This window comes from Aulonocara stuartgranti (genome assembly GCF_965226115.1).
Source record: "Aulonocara stuartgranti genome assembly, chromosome: 10".
In the NCBI taxonomy this organism is placed as follows: domain Eukaryota; kingdom Metazoa; phylum Chordata; class Actinopteri; order Cichliformes; family Cichlidae; genus Aulonocara; species Aulonocara stuartgranti.
The window spans coordinates 34,325,082-34,343,023 of NC_138946.1; the positions used below are offsets into that span (position 1 = coordinate 34,325,082).

The following is a 17,942-nucleotide window of genomic DNA, read 5'->3' on the forward strand; positions in this document are numbered from 1 at the left end:
AAACTTTATGGGATTTCTTCTATGTCGGGCACAGAGCACCAACAAGTCAGACAACTGTGATGAGCAGGTATTCAGCTGTGCGCGTGCATTCCTTGTCCCGTGATTGGCCAAAAAGCAGATGCCTTTCACCTTATTAAGGCATCGGTGCGACGTACAGTATGCTGATGACTCTTGGGTTACAGTAATGGGATTGAAAGAACTTCAGAGAACTTGTGGTTTCTCACAGTGGAATCATGTTATTGCCGTACGCACAGCGACTCACGTTTGCATCGTGTGGCAAAACCAGAATCAGCTGCAGTCATTGTGTCAGAGCTGTGCGCTGTACAGTGACAAGTTAACGCTGGAGAGTGTGTTTGTGTGTTTGCAAGCGATTGTGTTATTTAACACCAGATATTGCTCATATATAGCACCCTGTGGGACAGTGTTTGAGCCGAAGGTTAGCACTGTGTGGCAGCCAAACGAGCGTTATCAGTCTCATTCTGTTGCTCTTCGAGGAAGCGAGGTGAATGACGACCTCTAACTACGATCTAAGCATCGTGTCCAAGCCACAAAAGGCTTTTGTAAATCCAGAATGGACTTGTCTGTGAGTCGGAGCTCAGCGTTTCAGGACCTGTGATTAGGGCTCTTATTGTACCTCCAAACCACATTCATGTTTTTCTTTTGCAGGTGTTGTGCTCGACATTCAGCGGAATTACGACGTGTCAGACAGCAGAATCGGCTTGCTGCAAACAGGTAAGCATCCTTTAATCTCATAATTACACACGTGAAAAGAGTTCTCTCTCTCTGCGGCGACTGTGATTACTGTGTAACTCTGATCTTATTTAAAACGAATGGTCCAACCAAAGGCAGAGGCTCTTACTCCAATCTGTCACTCGAGCTCAGCCTCTGACAGCGGCAGTGTCAGCCTCCCTTTTCTCTTCTCACACATGAGCAGCAAACCGGATTATTGACAGCACATTTACAGCAGTAAAGCTGCGTATTATGGAGGTAATTTACATAATCAACCCACTAATGGTTTTCTTCCTCTGCGTCTCTGTGCATCATCTGTGTGGGCAAGACAATCCAAGGAAATAGAATATCAGAAGGGCACACCTCCTGGAGTTTGTGATGGTTCAAAGTTACTGAAGCTGTTTACATTTTTCCACAGCAACACTGTATGACAAGCTGTGGCAGCAGCAAAGCAGCAGGCCAATAAAAAAGGGAATACAGCCAGGAGCCAGGCAGGCTTCTCCCCTGAGAGCACCCACAGAGTGTGACTCCTGCTCAGGGCAGGGCTTCCTGCTCCACACAGAGACTCACTGAATTCACCTTTTACAGAGAGATACTTTGCAAAGCCCTCTTATTGGAGGACAGGACCCCGTCTTGTCTCTGTGTGCTCTCAGACCCATTCAGACACCAACAGACTAACAAAGTGCCTTTGAGCTCAAGCAGACAGGACTGAGTGTGAGGGGCGGTAGAAAACAGCCCAGTGTTTTTAGGGTCGCGGTACGTGAAGGACAAAAATATCTCGAAGGAAAAAGAAATCTGTGTGACTCTTTTAGAGCTTTTTTAAGCTCAGCACATCACTTTACGATCTCATTTCAACCCAAACTGAGCCTCGTTTTTATTTTCTGTCAGCAAGTTTCTCCACATTATGTATTTGATCGTTTGTGTCTCGATGCTTGTTCTTTGGGTATTTTTCTCTACATATTTATTACTGTCAGAATCAGGAAGCCTTAGAAACATACGAGGGGAAGAACCGGACATTTTTTCGATCAGCAGGATTTCGTCCCATTTGAAAAACTGCATGTTTGTATGAACGCTTAACAAGAAACAGGAAACTGTGAAGGGCTTTGACTCTTAACTCTGCTTGTATTGGCTCACTGTGTGGATTATGCACACAGCCACACTAGCACAAACTCACACACACTTAAATAAACAGAGTATGCAAGTCTTCTAGTTGCATGCACAACTGATTTGCCCGCTGCACCGTCTTCAGTCTTTGAGAGGAACCCAGTCGGGCGCATGGCGAGGCTTCTGCGTGTTTGCTTTGTACGGTCATGGTTCTGACTCCGCTCGGCCCTTGATCCCCAAGGAACCTGTTTCTGACACGGACCTGGGGAATGGCGGGTGTCTGCGTGCAGACAAGGAGCCTAGGTGTGAAGAAGAGGCTTGGAGGATACGACATAATCGGGATGCTAGAAGGGAGGATCTTTACCTCAGCAGATACACATCACTAGCTCCATCCGTCTGCAGTGGGGTTGCATTTTGACATCACAGGTTCATGACATCCATCTTCCACACAACCTCATGGAGTCAGTGGTTTAAGGTCCCCGGTTACTTTTCAGACATGAAGGTGACTTTACTATACAAATAAAGTTATTCTGATTATCGTGTTCATGGAAAGGAGAGCACGTCTGAAAGGAGTGTCAGTGTGTCTGTGTGTGTTTTATGGTTTGTCCCTTCCAGCGTCCCCCACCACCAGCCTCCTTCTCCGAGGGAACAGTTCCCACCTCTGTGAGCACCTGCAGGCCTGCTCTGTCCGCTCTCCTTCCTGCAGGCTTCGGTGCACCTGGGAATGCAAACTGCCAGTGTAGGTGTTTTATAGGAAGTGGGTGTATGCTCAGGCTTTCTCTCGCTCTGTGCTGCCAGGTCACCCTCAAACATTACAAAACATAACAGCGACCACACACTGCAGGGTCCAAGGCACACAATAGCACTGAGTCAGAATCACTTTTTGAATTTGAGAAACGACTCTTTGTTTTGGCTCTTAATAAGAACTACTGGAAGGGAAAATTCCCCATATCCAGACGGTCTTTTGGCTTTAGGAAACACTAGGCTGAGCACTAGAGGAGGCTTTTAAACCTGCTGCTGTGTTTCATGGTGTTACAACAACTTAACTCTTACCCCGCCCTACCCTCTACTACACGGGTGTCCAACTGCAGGCCTCGAGGGCCGGTGTCCTGCAGGTTTTAGACGTGTCCTTGATCCAACACAGCTGATTTAAATGGCTAAACGACCTCCTCAACGTGTCTTGAAGTTCTCCAGAGGCCTGGTAATGAACCAATCATTTGATTCAGGTGTGCTGACCCAGGGTGAGATCTAAAACCTGCAGGACACCGGCCCTCGAGGCCTGCAGTTGGACACCCCTGCTCTACTAGGACTAACCCACGAAGCCCTTTTGTGAACCGAGTGCTTTCGGTCCAGTTATTTTGTTCTGCTTATAGAACAAAATAACTGGTTGTGGATCAGAGGTTAAATGAGGAGGGTCTCCACTGGAAGAGCCTGGAAGCCATTGTAACAGTCGTCTACCTGCATCTTTATTGACATGTGCTGAGCTGTCAAAGCTCACGATGAAGCCTGCAGGGGAGGTCGTCTGTATCCTTTGGCAACATTAGTGCTTTCAAAATAACATAAGGTGACACGAGGTATGTGCTCATTTCTGTCATGCACGTGAGTGTGCACGCAAGCCTGAGGAGCTGAGGTCTCGGCTCTCGTCGTAACAGGATGAAGTGTCTGTCATGCTAGCGTAAAGGCGTGCCGTTTGAGCCTGAAGCTCCTCCCCCGTCCATCAGCGTGATGAGATGTCTCCTGAACACAGCGGGCCTGTCAGGGCGCAGGGACGTGGATGTGACAGGCCCTCGAGCAGCGAGTGACCCTCACACACATCTGTGAACAGGACCCTTCCCAAGGGTGTGGAGGGACGGGAGGTTAATGGAAGAGTGTAAGGGGAGCGGGGGTTCACCTGGATGGAATTACCTTTGGTGACGGGGAGTTTCAAACGCTTTTGTTAACTGCAGTGAGAAAGAAGAGCGCTCTTCCCTCTCGCTAACATGCCGTGCTTATTGTGCTCAGTGCTTTGAGGCCATTCAGAAAAAACAGACTTAATGGGTTGAATTTTGTCTCATAATGGATCCTGGCATCATAATCATCTTTAGTAGAACCAGAGATATTGGGGTCAGTCAGGCTGTGTGCACGCTGGGGGCGGCGGCTTAATAAGGAGCCGGCACTCAAAACAGCTCACAGACGGTCTGTGGCCTGTGTGTGGCTGCCCACCGCATCTGAAACACAACACCAGCACACACACACACACACACACACACACACACACACACACACACACACACACACACACACACACACAGTCCTGCAGTCTTTACATGGTGTCAGCCTGCCTGCAGAGAGTTGTTAGGAATGAGGCCACAGGTGCTGTGTGGGACTAATGGCCTGAGCTCCTCTATCACACATCACGACACACAGTTATACAAAGAAAAGTTTAATCACATCAATAGTAACCGCTATGCTGAAACAGCGACACAGTTTTTGTGTTTATACGCTGCTGTCTCCAATCCTTGGTTGGACCTGAGCTGCGGTCGAGTGTGTAAGTTGATTGCCAATGTCAATCAGAAATGTGTGAGCGCAGAGTTCCCTTCATGCGCTGGAAAGCGGAGCTGTCACTGCTTGATCAGCTGTTTCGGGCAGTGTCAGCTGCTTCTATTTTGTCTTTTGCCCTCGTTGGTATCCCCTGGTACCTCCTCTCTCACTCTCAGCACTTTGACAGCTGTTGTTGTCTTGTTGTTGGTCCCACTGGCACCTTATAGGAGTTAGGAGACATAAAGGGAAGGAGGGAGTAGAGAGAGCCGCTCTCCTCCCTTTAAGTAGCACAGTTTCATCTTCTCCACTATTGATTCCCAAAGCCAATAACGGCACTGCATTGGTGCTCAGCAGCCCTCTGCTGCTATGATGAGAATAGAACTACGACCTGATGATGTATGCGTGTGTGTGCGTGTGTGCGCGTGTGTGTGTGCGTGTGTGTGCGTGTGTGTGTGCGTGTGTGTGTGCGTGTGTGTGTGCGTGTGTGTGTGTGTGTCTTCATCTCGGGCTGTTTTTATAGGCCATGTCTCAGAGGAGGGCAGCTGCTGGGTGATGATTGGCACCCTGTTCCCGATCTCCTTCCCTTACACTTCCTGTCTTCCTGTGGCTGAACCAATAGCGCTGCTGAGTGACTGCAAATCCAATCAGGATTTCAGGGGGTCTAAACAGCCTCTTTTCATGTAAATGTCTAATGGCCCCTTTGTGTCAAGCACGGCTCACGCTGCGCCCTCAGAGAGAGCGTGGTGAGAAAGCTGCACGCACCTTTTTAAAAGAATAATCCGAGGACTGATTGGGCCTTTATGGCAACGAGATTCCGGCTGATATCCTTTCTTTCCTGCTTCTCTGAAAATGAAGACAAGATTGCTGCACCTTCACATCCAAGCAACATAAACAGATCAATTAAGACACACATGCACACTCCCCACACCGCAGCCTCTGAAGGTCAGAGCTGGGGCTGCTGCATGCTCCTTTCATCTGCTTTCATTTATTTAATGCAGACTATGTGTAATTTATTATATTTGATATTCCATTAATCCCAAACCAACAGCGACGTGCTTGAAACAAACGTAAACACTTGTCATTAAATTAGCTGCTCTCACAGTTGCTGCAGGAAAGACAAACTGCAGCGTTGAGCTGCTGGATGTCAGCTCGGTGCCAACAGCTTGTTTCCCTTAATGCTGCAGCCTGGGCACAAGTCTGCAGCATCACAGCAAGCACATCTGGATACTTTTTTTCTATCCTAAAAAATTTCAAGAAGCACCTTCCTGTATTCTCACCATATGTGTTTGTAATGTGTAAAAGATGATGTTCCACTGCACTCGGGCCAGCCAGCCGGGCCGGTATTTGTAGCTGTGTGATTCTTACCAGCTGCAGCTCGCACACTGAGCAGGTAGAAGAAAGACTTGATGCAGCAGCAGTGAAAACCTACCAGCCCTTAGCTGCAGTTAAAAGACTGAAAGAGTTTTTGGTTGGTGTTACAGCACAGCTGCACTTGATGGCAGCTTCTGTGGGTAGAGTATGAGCTGCTCAGATTGACAGGAACATTTCCCAGGCTTCATGTGGTATTTATCAGAGAGCTCTGGTAATCTGAGCCGAGGGATTTCTTGGAGAATTAGTGGTGATCAGAAATGTAAGGCATGCAGAAATGTTGGGGCTGCACATGAAGGAGGATCCAGCAGGCAGCAAAATGATGTTTGTGAGTGTCTGAGTTTCAGTCACACACGTTGGTGTCCTACTAAGTGATGTGTCACACCCTCCACAGGCAGGTCCATTAATCATTAGGGGAAGAACAACAAAGCTGCCACTCCTGCACACCTGATAGAAACACAGCACTGTGACGCCACAGTGTAATAAACACCAACGTGACTGAAGCTTAGTTTACACCACATTCCTCTCTGTTCAATAAATACATGCTCATAAGTTTTGGTCAGCATGATTCACCAGCAAAGCTATGATGTCATTTTAATCTCAGTGTTACTGTAATTGTTACATTTTTACTATTTTCCAGATGTAACAACACTGAAAGTCTTTCTTCCTGGACACGATGAATGTTCTTTCCTCAGAAATGCCCCGTCACACATAACTGACCTTCAGCTACGTGTCTGTACGTCACTGTGTGATTGTACAAAACCTTTCTAAGCACAGTTTGAAATCAGGTGCTTTTATTGTGAAAGATTGACGGTGTTAAGAACAAGTTAAAGCAGAATGTGGTTTCGCTGCAGATGTAGTTGGTCGTGTTGTCAGATATTCAGTCGCCTCAAGGTGCTTTATACTGTAAGGTAGACCCAACAATAACACATACAGACAAAAACCCAACAATCATACGAGCTCCTGTGAGCAGAGGAAAAACTCCTTTTAACAGGAAGAAACCTCCGGCTCATCCAGGCTCATCTTGGGGTGAAAGCTGTGCGTCCGACTGCATCTGGTGCCAGTTACAGAGCAGTGGGCGTCCAGTATTGTGGACAGACCCGTTTATTTAGCCTCTGTCTGTGGCGTGTCTGTGAATGTGTCAGTGATTGTAGAGGAAAACCTCGACAGGAACTAGATTCCCATTTATGAGAAAGGTTAGATGTGTTTGGAGTGCCTGACATTTTCTGTGTGTGATGACATCTGTGGTATGCAGGGTTGGGTTACCTGTTTCCACATCAATACCAGTGCCTTCAACACAGTGTTTGAACTGGTAGGTCTCAGGGTAAGGATCATCGTGGCGTTATTTAAATCATTTTTTTGTCATCAGTGAGGTGAGTCATGGCGTGGTGATGCACAGCGAGGGCATCCTGTAAGTATTAATAGAAGGACTGTTGTCCTGTATTAGCTCCAGGGTGACATTTCTGACATTCCTCAGGATTAAAAGAAATGATGATTTAATCCAACGTGATAATAGAGATAGTGTGGTCTCATGCAAGAGCGAGAAGCTATTTTTAACAGCAGACGTTACTCGTGCATCGTTTGCTCTTCATACAAATACCTCCGGTTGCAGCAAGTGTTGTAATAATGAAAAGGGCAGCGGCACAAAGGTGGAGGAGAGTCAACAGAAACTGAAGAGGGGAGATGTATTTATGGAAGCTGCACTGAGCGCTGACACCTACACACACACCTCTCCACAGTGAACAGGTCACAGTGACACATGGCAGTTTTAAATGTGGCTGAATGACAACACCTAGCCTGAAGACATGTACAGACCTGCAGGTGTGCTTCTCCGGTTCCTCTAATTCCGTCTCTGGCAGCTGACAGACATTCAGATTCCTGAAACTGGTGTGCCTCAATTAGTTAGAGCGTCCTTACTGTCAGCTTCCACGGCTGCAGGGCTGACGCCTGGGAAACAGCTCATAAGCCCTAAAAGAGGAGATAAGTTTTAGAGTTATTGATCTGGGACTCTCCTCAGCTCTTTCTGGGACAGTGGCGCGGCTGCCCCTCTGGTGGTCTTCCTTGGTCTCTTGTGTTCTGGGGGCCTCTGGATGTCTGGAGTTTTGATCTCCTCCACACCTGCTTCATACCCTGGAGGACGGGGCTGTGGCCCCCCCACACCCTCTAGCAGATTATTACATGAAGGAACCTTTTAAAAAAAACAAAAAACAAGCGCGTCCATGCTCACAGGTGTACACACGGGTGATCACACCCACAAACTACACCCTTTTTGGCTCCTACCTCAAAGCACACTGTGTTCTGTTGATCTTATGTGCTGCACAATAATGTTTAACATTTAGTATTTACTGTCATATTCCCATATATCATTGTGATGTTGTTTATTCTATTACTCTTGTTCTCTTCTGCTTGTTTTCTTTTTTCTTTCTCAGCAGGTGATCCAGGTGATTGATATATGCATTTTTTTTTCTGCTCATTCTGTTGGTTTTTGTCTTTTGCCCTTCTCCCCCGTCCCTCTTCTCAGCTGTTTCTCTTTCCCTCTTTCTTTCTCCCCTTCTTTCCCCCAGTCAAGTCTGTCCCGTATTCAGTAAGTGAAAATAAAATAAACAATAAAAGGTGAATCAAATGGACCATTACGGCAAGGCTGGGATGGTCAGTTTGGTAAAGTAAATCCGTTGGGCATCTTTCTTTGCCTTTAGACAACAATTCTGATGCAAAAGAGCCAAACGGGACAGGCAAAAAAAAAAAAAAAAAAAAAAAAAAAAAAAAAAAGTTATTGATCTGATCTGGCAGCGCGGTGGTTAGCACTGTCGCCTCGCAGCAAGACAGTAAATGGCCTGCATTTGTATAGCGCTTTTCTAGTCCCTAAGGACCCCAAAGCGCTTCACACAACCAGTCATCCACACATTCACACACAGGTGATGGCAGCTACATTGTAGCCACAGCCACCCTGGGGCGCACTGACTGACTGTCGCACTGACAGAGGCGAGGCTGCCGGACACTGGCGCCGCCGGGCCCTCTGACCACCACCAGTAGGCAAACACGGGGTTAGTATCTGGCATGCAGCCAGGAGGCAGCCTGGGATCAAACCACCGACCTTCTGATTAGTGGCTGACCTGCTCTGCCACCTGAGCTACAGCCACCCCAAGACGGGTTCAATCCCACCATCAGGCCGGGTCTTTCTGTGTGGAGTGTTCTCCCCGTGTTTGTGTGGGTTCTCTCCGGGCACTCCGGCTTCCTCCCACAGTCATGTCATGACTGTGGGAGGAAGCCGGAGTTAGTGGGGATAGGTTAAGTGGAAATTGCCCGTGAGTGTGAATCTATGTGTTAGTCCTGCGACAGGCTGGCGACCTGTTCGGGGTGTACGCCGCCTCTCGCCCTAAGACAGCTGGGATAGGCTCCAGCGTGCCGCGACCCTGAAAAGGATACGTGGACGAGGCTGGAGGATACGATCTGGACTTTAGAGAGTTGCCAACAAAACAATGTAACAACTTTTAGTAATGTGACGTCTTATTGGTTTCTTTTTGTTCGGGTAAAGAGCCCAAATGTGACACCTTTCCCTGTGAAGCTTCTACTTGAGGTGCATTTTTAAAGAGTTTCACATTGAGGCACAGCAGAACAAAGAAACTCTGGGCCCTTTGATATCTGTATTTAAAAAAAGATTTTTATTTCCAAGCAAGAGCCATTCAATCCATGACAAATCCCATTTACTTGAAAAGTCAAATCTCGGCGCTAAAGGCTTACAGGGCGAGCTTGAAACGAGGAACGCTGTCTGCGTACATCTGCGTTAAACCCCCCAGTTTTTATCTTTTTGTCCCCTTCAGCTCCTTTAACGCCACTTTTTCCAGTGAAAGCTGCTGTCAATCACCCTCAGAATTAAAAAAAGCTAATCATCTCTTTGCAGTGGGAGACGCACCTTCAGTGGGTTTTTGTGGAAAAGGATCAAACAGGCTGCTGAGCACTTTGTGTCCCGCGGCCGGATTCAGGGGAATCTAGTGTGTCACAGGGCAGCGTTTCAGCTCAGTGAATATCAATCACAGACACACACTCCACATATGTGTGTCTGCATCGCCGCGATGCAGTATTCACAGTGGCATTGAATTGTAGGGAGTGAGTCATCCCTGGAGGTATTGTTCTGTTGGCCAATCAAAGCGATGGATGGATGTCCGGTGTTTAGAGTCTCCCTCTGTGCGGCATGCGAAGCAGGAAAATGTGTGTTGCAGGAGGTCGTGGTGCAGCTTGCTCAATTGTTTTCAGTTTCTGTTACTCTCAGCTTGACAGTAAATTTCCATTCCTGTCCTCTGAAACCCAGAAAACTCAAGACGGCTTCACACGAGTACGTTTCTACAAAGACTGGCTCCCAATCACCAGGAAACCTACTCTATAATATCCTGATGATGATGTAAGCAGAGCTTTTCCAGTTTACAGTGAAACAGTTTTAAATATGATGACATGAATGAGTCTTTGTGACGATGTTAGACTGAAACGCAGACTCGAGTGTGGCTGCTATTGTGTCTACTTTTAGACTTCTCACTCAGCCATTGTCTTCTCAAAGTGAAAGACGATGGTAACTTCCTCGCTTGAGAGACTGTGAGAAATACGCACGGCGTGTTATTTGAAGAACATCAGAGGAGGATTGGCACTCCTGCGTGATGCACGGGGCAAACTGAAGTCAGGGCTCGGTTTGCTTGGTTTGTGTTGTTTTGTTGCTTGTCTGCAGAAACGTTCCTCTCATTAGAGAAAACGTATCCGGTTACATCTTTTGTTTTTTATATAAAAAGTGAATGATAATGGAAAATAATAATTAATATATGGACTTCAGAGAGGTTTTAAACAGTTCTCAGCACGGTCCCTGCAGACCAGGCCGCACTGCTTCACACTGCTTGGTGAGGCTGCTATGAATCCTCACCATCACACACATTTATTCACAGCCCTCGCTGTTAATTCACTGTGTTGTAGTTTTCTAAACTCAGGTCGCCAGCCTGGCGTTTACAATGACTCGCAGCCAAAGAAGAAATAAAGTGTTTATTAGGATAATAGTGGGGAAATGTCCCGTAAGCCTAATGACAGAGGCACAGCTGATCCTATAGGACTCGTTTACGTTGTTTTGCAGTGTTCGGTTCACAGATAGATGTAATGTCTTCACTGTCAATGATCACAATTACGCCCCAGCAGTCATCACTGTAATTATCACCATCAATATGTCCAACAAATGCAGTAAACAGTGCTGCGAGTGCTGCCGGGTTGTACTGCTTATACGCGGTCCGCTGCGGTGGAAGCATCTATGGTGTGTCGGAGTCTTAGGCTTTCCTGCTGTGAGTTTGTCTTGTGTTTGGAGGTGGTTATGGAGATCGCACAAACATGTGGAGCTGCGATGTTACACTACTTTAAATCAAAGCGCGTTCGGCTCAGGAATGCTGGGCTTCTCAGGAGTGGGCAGCGAGGTTTATATGCTTCATATTCAAGAGTTTACTTTACGTCAATCAGGCTTTTCCTGTTATCATGCCCGACGGGGCCATTTAAGGTGCTTGACCACAAAATGAGATATAAGATATGAATAATTGCATTTTTCCTATTAAGGTTACATCTCTGCGTGTTTGCCTGAAGAGCTGCAGAGTTCTGGGAGGGACGTTGTTGTCTGTGGAGACTTATTGTTAGTGTTGGTTTGTCCGTCCTACAAGCTCTTGAAATAGACTGAAAGCATTTGTTTTCTTGTCACTTCTTACTAATCACGCCAAACACATCTGAGATTTAGTGCTTCAAACACGTACAGATAACAATAATGTCATTGTGATACCACAGTAAATGTCTGAGCATTTAACCGCGCTCTGTGCGACGTGTCATATTTAGGCCTGTTTGGGAGCGCCTGTAGCACGACTGTCGTACTCTTTTATACACAATCTTTGTAGTGATAAGGAATTTCCTGCAGCACCAAAGGTTGCACATGATATCAGTGTGAACCTGGTCTTCGGGGTCAGCATGTGTTCTTATGCCAGCCTGTAACTAATGTGTAACACTGACAAGAAAAGACTGTCGTGATCCTTATCAGGAGACATCTGTCATTGTAAACAAAGCTACATTATTAATATGTGAGTCTCTTTGAAGATCTGATGGATAAATAAGGTCAAAGAGAACAAGAACAAGATCTCCAGATCTGAATCTTCAGCAGGGTTATCAGTGCTGACTCTGACTTCACTGAATTTAATAAGAGAACATGCAGAAAGCGTCTGAGTGTACCTTTGTTTTTCTTACAATAAACAACCTGACAACATCCCCTACGCCTCGTGTCAAGAAACAAAGTAATCCATTTGTAGCTGAAGTGTAACTGTTATTTATCATCTTATTATTTTCTTTCAGAGTTCAAACGGGTTCAGGAGAAAGCGCGTTCCTGGCAGGTGCGGCGTTCTCGCTCGGCTGGGCGCAGCCCTTCACGTCTCAAAACTAAAAACAGTATTTCACATATTTGTTCTGTTTTTGCCAAGTTTGGCACCGAGGCTGTTTTTTCTCCACAGCATCTTCTTCATTTTTACACCAAAGCTGACGTTACATCAAAGACTTTTGCACAAAGGATTTATGTGTCTCACTCTAAAAGCAAAAAGGCTGCGAGCAAACTGTTATTACCCGACTTAACTCACATGTGCTGGTACTGCTAAAAGGTGAAAATGAGCCGAGGAAAATAGCACAACTTATCAGCAAATTACATAAAATAAGATCTGCGGAGAGAGAGAGCCTGTGCGGTCCGGTTGATGACCTGAACTAAGTCAGCTGAAGATGTGAGGATGTGTTTGTAACAGCAAGAGTAATGATCTCTGTCCCCACGAGGAGCAGCTGCTGCTGGTTGATTATGGACCTGTCCCAACTTATCTCCAGTATGCACAGCAGAACCAGTGTGTGTGTGTGTGTGTGTGTGTGTGTGTGTGTGTGTGTGTGTGTGTGTGTGTGTGTGTGTGTGTGTGTGCTGTGGCTGCAGGGTGAGCTGGCAGAGCTCTTTTAGAGACCTGGACCTGCAGGGAGGAGTCATCAGAGTCATGACACAACAGGCCTGTGGTCGGTGATGGAGGCGACAGAGAGGGAAAGAAACCCGGGCGAGAAGAGGGAGAGTAGCGACGCTGAGAGGTGGAGATGTGAGGCACTCGTTAGGAACTTGCCCAGCTCCTGTAAAAACGTCATTAATATTAGTGAAATTAAATTAGAATTAGACTTTAGATCATTTCCCTGTCTCAGGTTAGATTGTTCTTCCCCAAAAATAACAGCAGAGTCGCACCGGACGAATGTTCACATGTAGATTTTCTATAAAGTGATGACGCACTTTTCATTTACATAACACGCGTGTTAAGCTGTAACACCAATAACACGGCTCTTACTTTTAATCCCAAAAATTCATATTTCACATATGAACTTCATATATTCATATATGTTTTCAGTCAGATGTGGTGAACCTATCAGGATGCAGCTTCGCTACCTGCCCAGTTGTTGCATGTACATACCTGCAGCATCATTATGTAAAACCACAGCTTTTGCCTCAAAATAGGGTTTTTATCCTTTTGCTTTTTTTCTCCCGTTTATCAGACTACGATATCACATGTCCAAAACTACAGTTATGCTTTAATCTGATTACTGTCCCTCATCCCGCTGGCTGGCCTCAGCAGCTGTGGGACAGCGATGCCTGTATCTTATATAACACCCCCCTCCTCGCTTTCCTCTCTCAGCTCCTCTGAACGTTTATGCTGATGATGTGTCAAAACACTCCCGCCTGCCTCCCCATCTCCTCCCGCTGCTGTCAAGAGTAACATCGCTGCCCTTTCTCCTTCGCAAAGACACCAAACTCAGTTTGAAAGCTTTAAAAATTCTGCTGTGTTTGGGTTCGCCCGCCTCATAAATACTGACGAAGAGCCTGCAAGGGCTGAGCGGTCGTGCAGTCAGCAGTGGGGCAATTAGGGAAGCACATTTTGGAGCACAAAGTTTCCTTGTAAGAAATTAAGATGGAGGAATTATTTATGGCTGCACAGCCACCGAGCTTCTCAAGGGTCAGATATTGCTGTGAATTGTCCTACATCTGGTTAGTTCCCACTGTCATTCTTTCTTTTCTGAGCTCGTAACATTTGCCACATGTCATCCTGATTTTCTCTCCTTCAGGGCTACGTTATTTGACTACATCACAAACTGCGCTTCTCTGACCTGCTACGTTAGCTTAATGCAAGTTATCTCTGACATCTACCCACGTGTTATCGTATCTATGTGATATTCTCGTGAGGTGACGTGTAACAGGGGCGTGTCTCTGGCTGACTTCTATCAGACACTTGATCTGGACGGGTCTCGACTTAATCAGAGCTGAAGCAGTGTGACATAAAGCAGCAGTCCGCTCATGCAGTAAATGAGTATCGAAGTCAGTGACCGTCATTTTCTGTTTCTCTTCTCTTTCCGCAGTTTTCATCTGTAGCTTCATGGTGGCAGCTCCCATCTTTGGTTACCTGGGCGACCGCTTCAACAGAAAGGTCATCCTGAGCTGTGGCATTCTCTTCTGGTCCATTGTTACCCTGTTGAGCTCCTTCATCAGTAAAGAGGTACGGCTCTGAGAAACCACACAGCGCTCGCAGCACTGCAGCTCCACTGTCAGTGTGTTGGTTCCCCTCATAGACAAGGTTATTATTCTGTAATGATCTGGATACGCTCGAAGTTAAGGCAAGCAAAATGTAATGACATGCTTATTAAGTCAGATACCCGCTCTGCCTTTGTAGACATGCTCTGCCTGCGCCCTCTCTCTGGCTAGCAGCCAGCTAATGAAGGCCTCGCGCTTGTCTCGGTTACAATGGTTTGGAAGATAAAACTCATTTCGCTGATCTTTTACAAGCAGATTTAGACTGTGTGTCTCTAAAAACCTCTGTGTGCGAGGAGATGCCGGGTGCTTTAAACGGCCACATCATTCATTCGTGGAGGCCATAAAATGGGGGAAGGGGCGTCCCGCTGAGAGTCGACATCATATTAGAGTAAAAGGCTCGGCTCACGGACGTCTGCGTGGGGGCGTCGACGGGCTCGTGGTGCCTTCTTGACACAACGGTTGTAATGAAAATCTGACAAAGTGACTGAAATATGTGCCTTCAAAGCTGTGTTAGTCAAATTTATGGAGCATGCAGAGCATCGTCACGCTGCAGTGTCTCCAGCAAGTAAACCGCGAGCGGAGCGACAGCTCGGCTCAGGTCTCAGGAGCCTGTCCTCTGTCCTCTGTCCTCTGTCCTCTGTCCTCTGTCCTCTGTCCTCGACTCGACTGCTGCGCCTAAGCAGCAAATACATCGAGGCCACTTATAGATAAGTTGAAGTTAAGGAGCTCTGACGAATCCCACAAAGGCCGCTGATGGCTCACGTCCTTTGTCTCCAACTGTGACTCCACCCTTAAGACATGTTCCTGAGCGTGCCGATCAAACGAGACATGATGGCTGTTATATAATAGCTGTGGCACTGTCACCAGGAGAGATGAAAGACACGACACGCAATGAAATGCTAACGAGTGCTTACAACAGACTCCTGTCGTGATGCATTTGAGGCGCTCTGGGGCGTTTGGAAGGACTCGCAGGAGATGCAGGATGCAGATCTTACATAAGAGAAATTCACCACAAAGTGAAACTTCATACTTTTTCCTCATGACCACAAGATTATGTCATAAAGTGATCACTTGTGCTTCTTTATTTTAACATGTTGAAGCATATCACTCGCTGCTCCTTACTATACGCCAGAAAGACAGCACATTGTGCTGCAGCTTGTCTGCCTCTGGTAGGCTTTATATGTTATATTTCCAGGACTGTCCCTGTTTATACCTTAGTTTAGTAGAAAGCATCGCTCAGCTCACTCAGCGTCACCTCGTTTGTGTCGAGGGTGTGAGACGAGGACATCGAGATCTTTTGTTGGACCAACTCCACAGGTTGATGATCCTTTTTTTGTTTATAGTTTTATGAGGGTATCATCTTTATAATGGTGTTGTTGCGTGACTGCTCTTCAGTGAATAGCCAGTCTGCATGACTCAGACACAAGCAGGTAAAAGTCCGCTTGGAGTTTACTCCAAACAGGAAAACTTTCAAATCAAGCAGAAAGAGAAAAGAAAGGTGGCGGCAAGTTCCAGGTTAGCAGGGGTTAAAAAACAAGAACATCTATGAATAACTGGAAAGCTCTGGCAACAGCACAAAGACAATCAGGCAAGGAACGGTCTTTGTTCCCACAGTACATGTCATGAGGGCACTCACAAAGGGAGTGAAGTGCAGATGAGCAGAGGGAAAAATCATGTGATGCGACTGGTGGGAAAGCAGGAAAGGTGGGAGTGGCTTAGTTAGAAATGACAGAAGAGTTAGAAGCAAGGACGCACACAGAATACAGCACTAATGAATAAAATTCAATTCAATTTTATTTATATAGCGCCAAATCACAACATAAGTCGCCTCAAGGCGCTTCATAGGTACAGAGAAAAACCCAACAATCATATGACCCCCTGTGAGCAGCACTTTGGCAACAGTGGGAAGGAAAAACTCCCTTTTAACAGGAAGAAACCTCAGACAGAACCAGGCTCAGGGAGGGGCGGGGCCATCTGCTGCGATTGGTTGGGGTGAGCGAAGGAAGACAGGATAAAGACATGCTGTGGAAGAGAGACAGAGGTTAATAACAGATATGATTCAGTGCAGAGAGGTCTGTTAACACATAAAACACACGTACACCGTCTGTCAGCAGGCACGGCACCGTTAATGATAACTAATGACTAAATGCACCTGTAGGCCACCTGATCCAGCTCCAACTATAAGCTTTACCAAAAAGGAAAGTTTTTAATCTTAAAAGCAGAGCAGGTGTCTGTCTCCCAGTCCAAACTGGTAGTCCTGGTTCCACAGACCTCCCATTCTACCTTTAATATAACCAAAGAAGCGAGTAGACGTGGACGTAAATGATCAAAGTTTCCTTCAAAGTACCTCTTTGGACTTGCTAAAGTGTCAGGGCCAGTGACAAGTGCCTGAACTGGTGTCCTGTAGATAAATATCAGACTGTGCTTTAATAAAGTAACAACACACAGTTTCTCAAACGTACTAGTTGAAAACAGCTGATTGTGAGCTCATCGTATGTCAGTGAACATGGGAAACTAACCCCGCCATGTCAGCATGCTGATATTTGTCTTTAACTCATTCAAAAGTCGGGGAAAGGTTTCGATCATCTCAAACTTCTCTTTCGTGTCTTTGTAGTCTTCAGACGTTTTCCAAACCACATTTTTGTGGTGCTTCTTTGGCAGCGTTGCTTCTTTGTAGAGTTTCTGTTCCAGTGACCACAAACACAGGAAGAGTGCCTGTCATCATCCCACCAAACGGCCATTAAAGGAAAAAAATAGTCTGTCTGTAAATCATTTCAAACAATGTGACAAACATAACTATATACACAGCAGTAAACACTTGCATGGGCTCATAGTCTCAAGCAATATAATAATGCAAAACTATGTGCTGAAAAAACAGTAAACACATCTTTGGCGTCTTCACTGGTATAAACAGCTCCTAATTACGTCTTTATGAAGGACACTGCTTATCGGGCTGTAACAGCCCAGAGCCGCGTTACGAGTGGAAATAAAAAGATCTTAAAAAGGCTTTGCATATAAGAGCAGCTGACTGGATTGGAAGTCTTTACTGTAAATGTCTCGTTGTGGCCAGATCACAGGTCAGATTACTGACCCGTGTTTGTCATTTGTCTCCTGTGTGGGGATCCCGATTTCTTTGCAGCTTTACAAGCAAGCCGGTCGTCCAGATGTAGTGAGTAGTGGTTGCCGTGGAAACAGTTAGCGATCAGCTGCCTGCACAGGTGCCTCAATGAGAAAGATGCTCCTATTAAGGCCTTTTAAGTTTGTCTCTTCATGCCTTCATACCGCGCAGATTAAACACATAAAATCTTACTGCTGTTATATTTCCATTAACTGATAATATAATACATAACATTCAAAGTCAATAACTAATCTGTGCTCAGCACCAGTACAGCAGCATGATGGGCATAGATGCAGACTATGCTAACATATGCAGAAAGAAGAATTATAAAAGACTTTTATTCTGAAAATCCATGTTTTTTGGTGCTCATACAAGAGCTCATGAAGCCACTGAATATTTTGCGACAATGATAATATACTTAACTGGTGGACTACACCTATAAAGACCGACTACATGGTGTTTCATTGTATTTTATATTTACCTGGTGTAAAGTAGGAACTCAATAAT

The 17,942-nt window shown here is 46.0% G+C and overlaps 1 protein-coding gene across 2 annotated transcripts in view; it reads left to right on the forward strand.

Annotated features, from left to right (window-relative positions):
* The window catches only part of spns2 (SPNS lysolipid transporter 2, sphingosine-1-phosphate), a 61,379-nt gene that overhangs the window by 17,778 nt on the left and 25,659 nt on the right, over positions 1 to 17,942 (forward strand). For both annotated transcript variants that reach the window (XM_082548836.1, XM_082548837.1), the window contains exons 2-3: positions 667 to 732; positions 14,146 to 14,282. In XM_082548836.1, the coding sequence (XP_082404962.1) occupies positions 667 to 732; positions 14,146 to 14,282 (203 nt within the window). The remainder of the gene's footprint in view (positions 1 to 666; positions 733 to 14,145; positions 14,283 to 17,942) is intronic.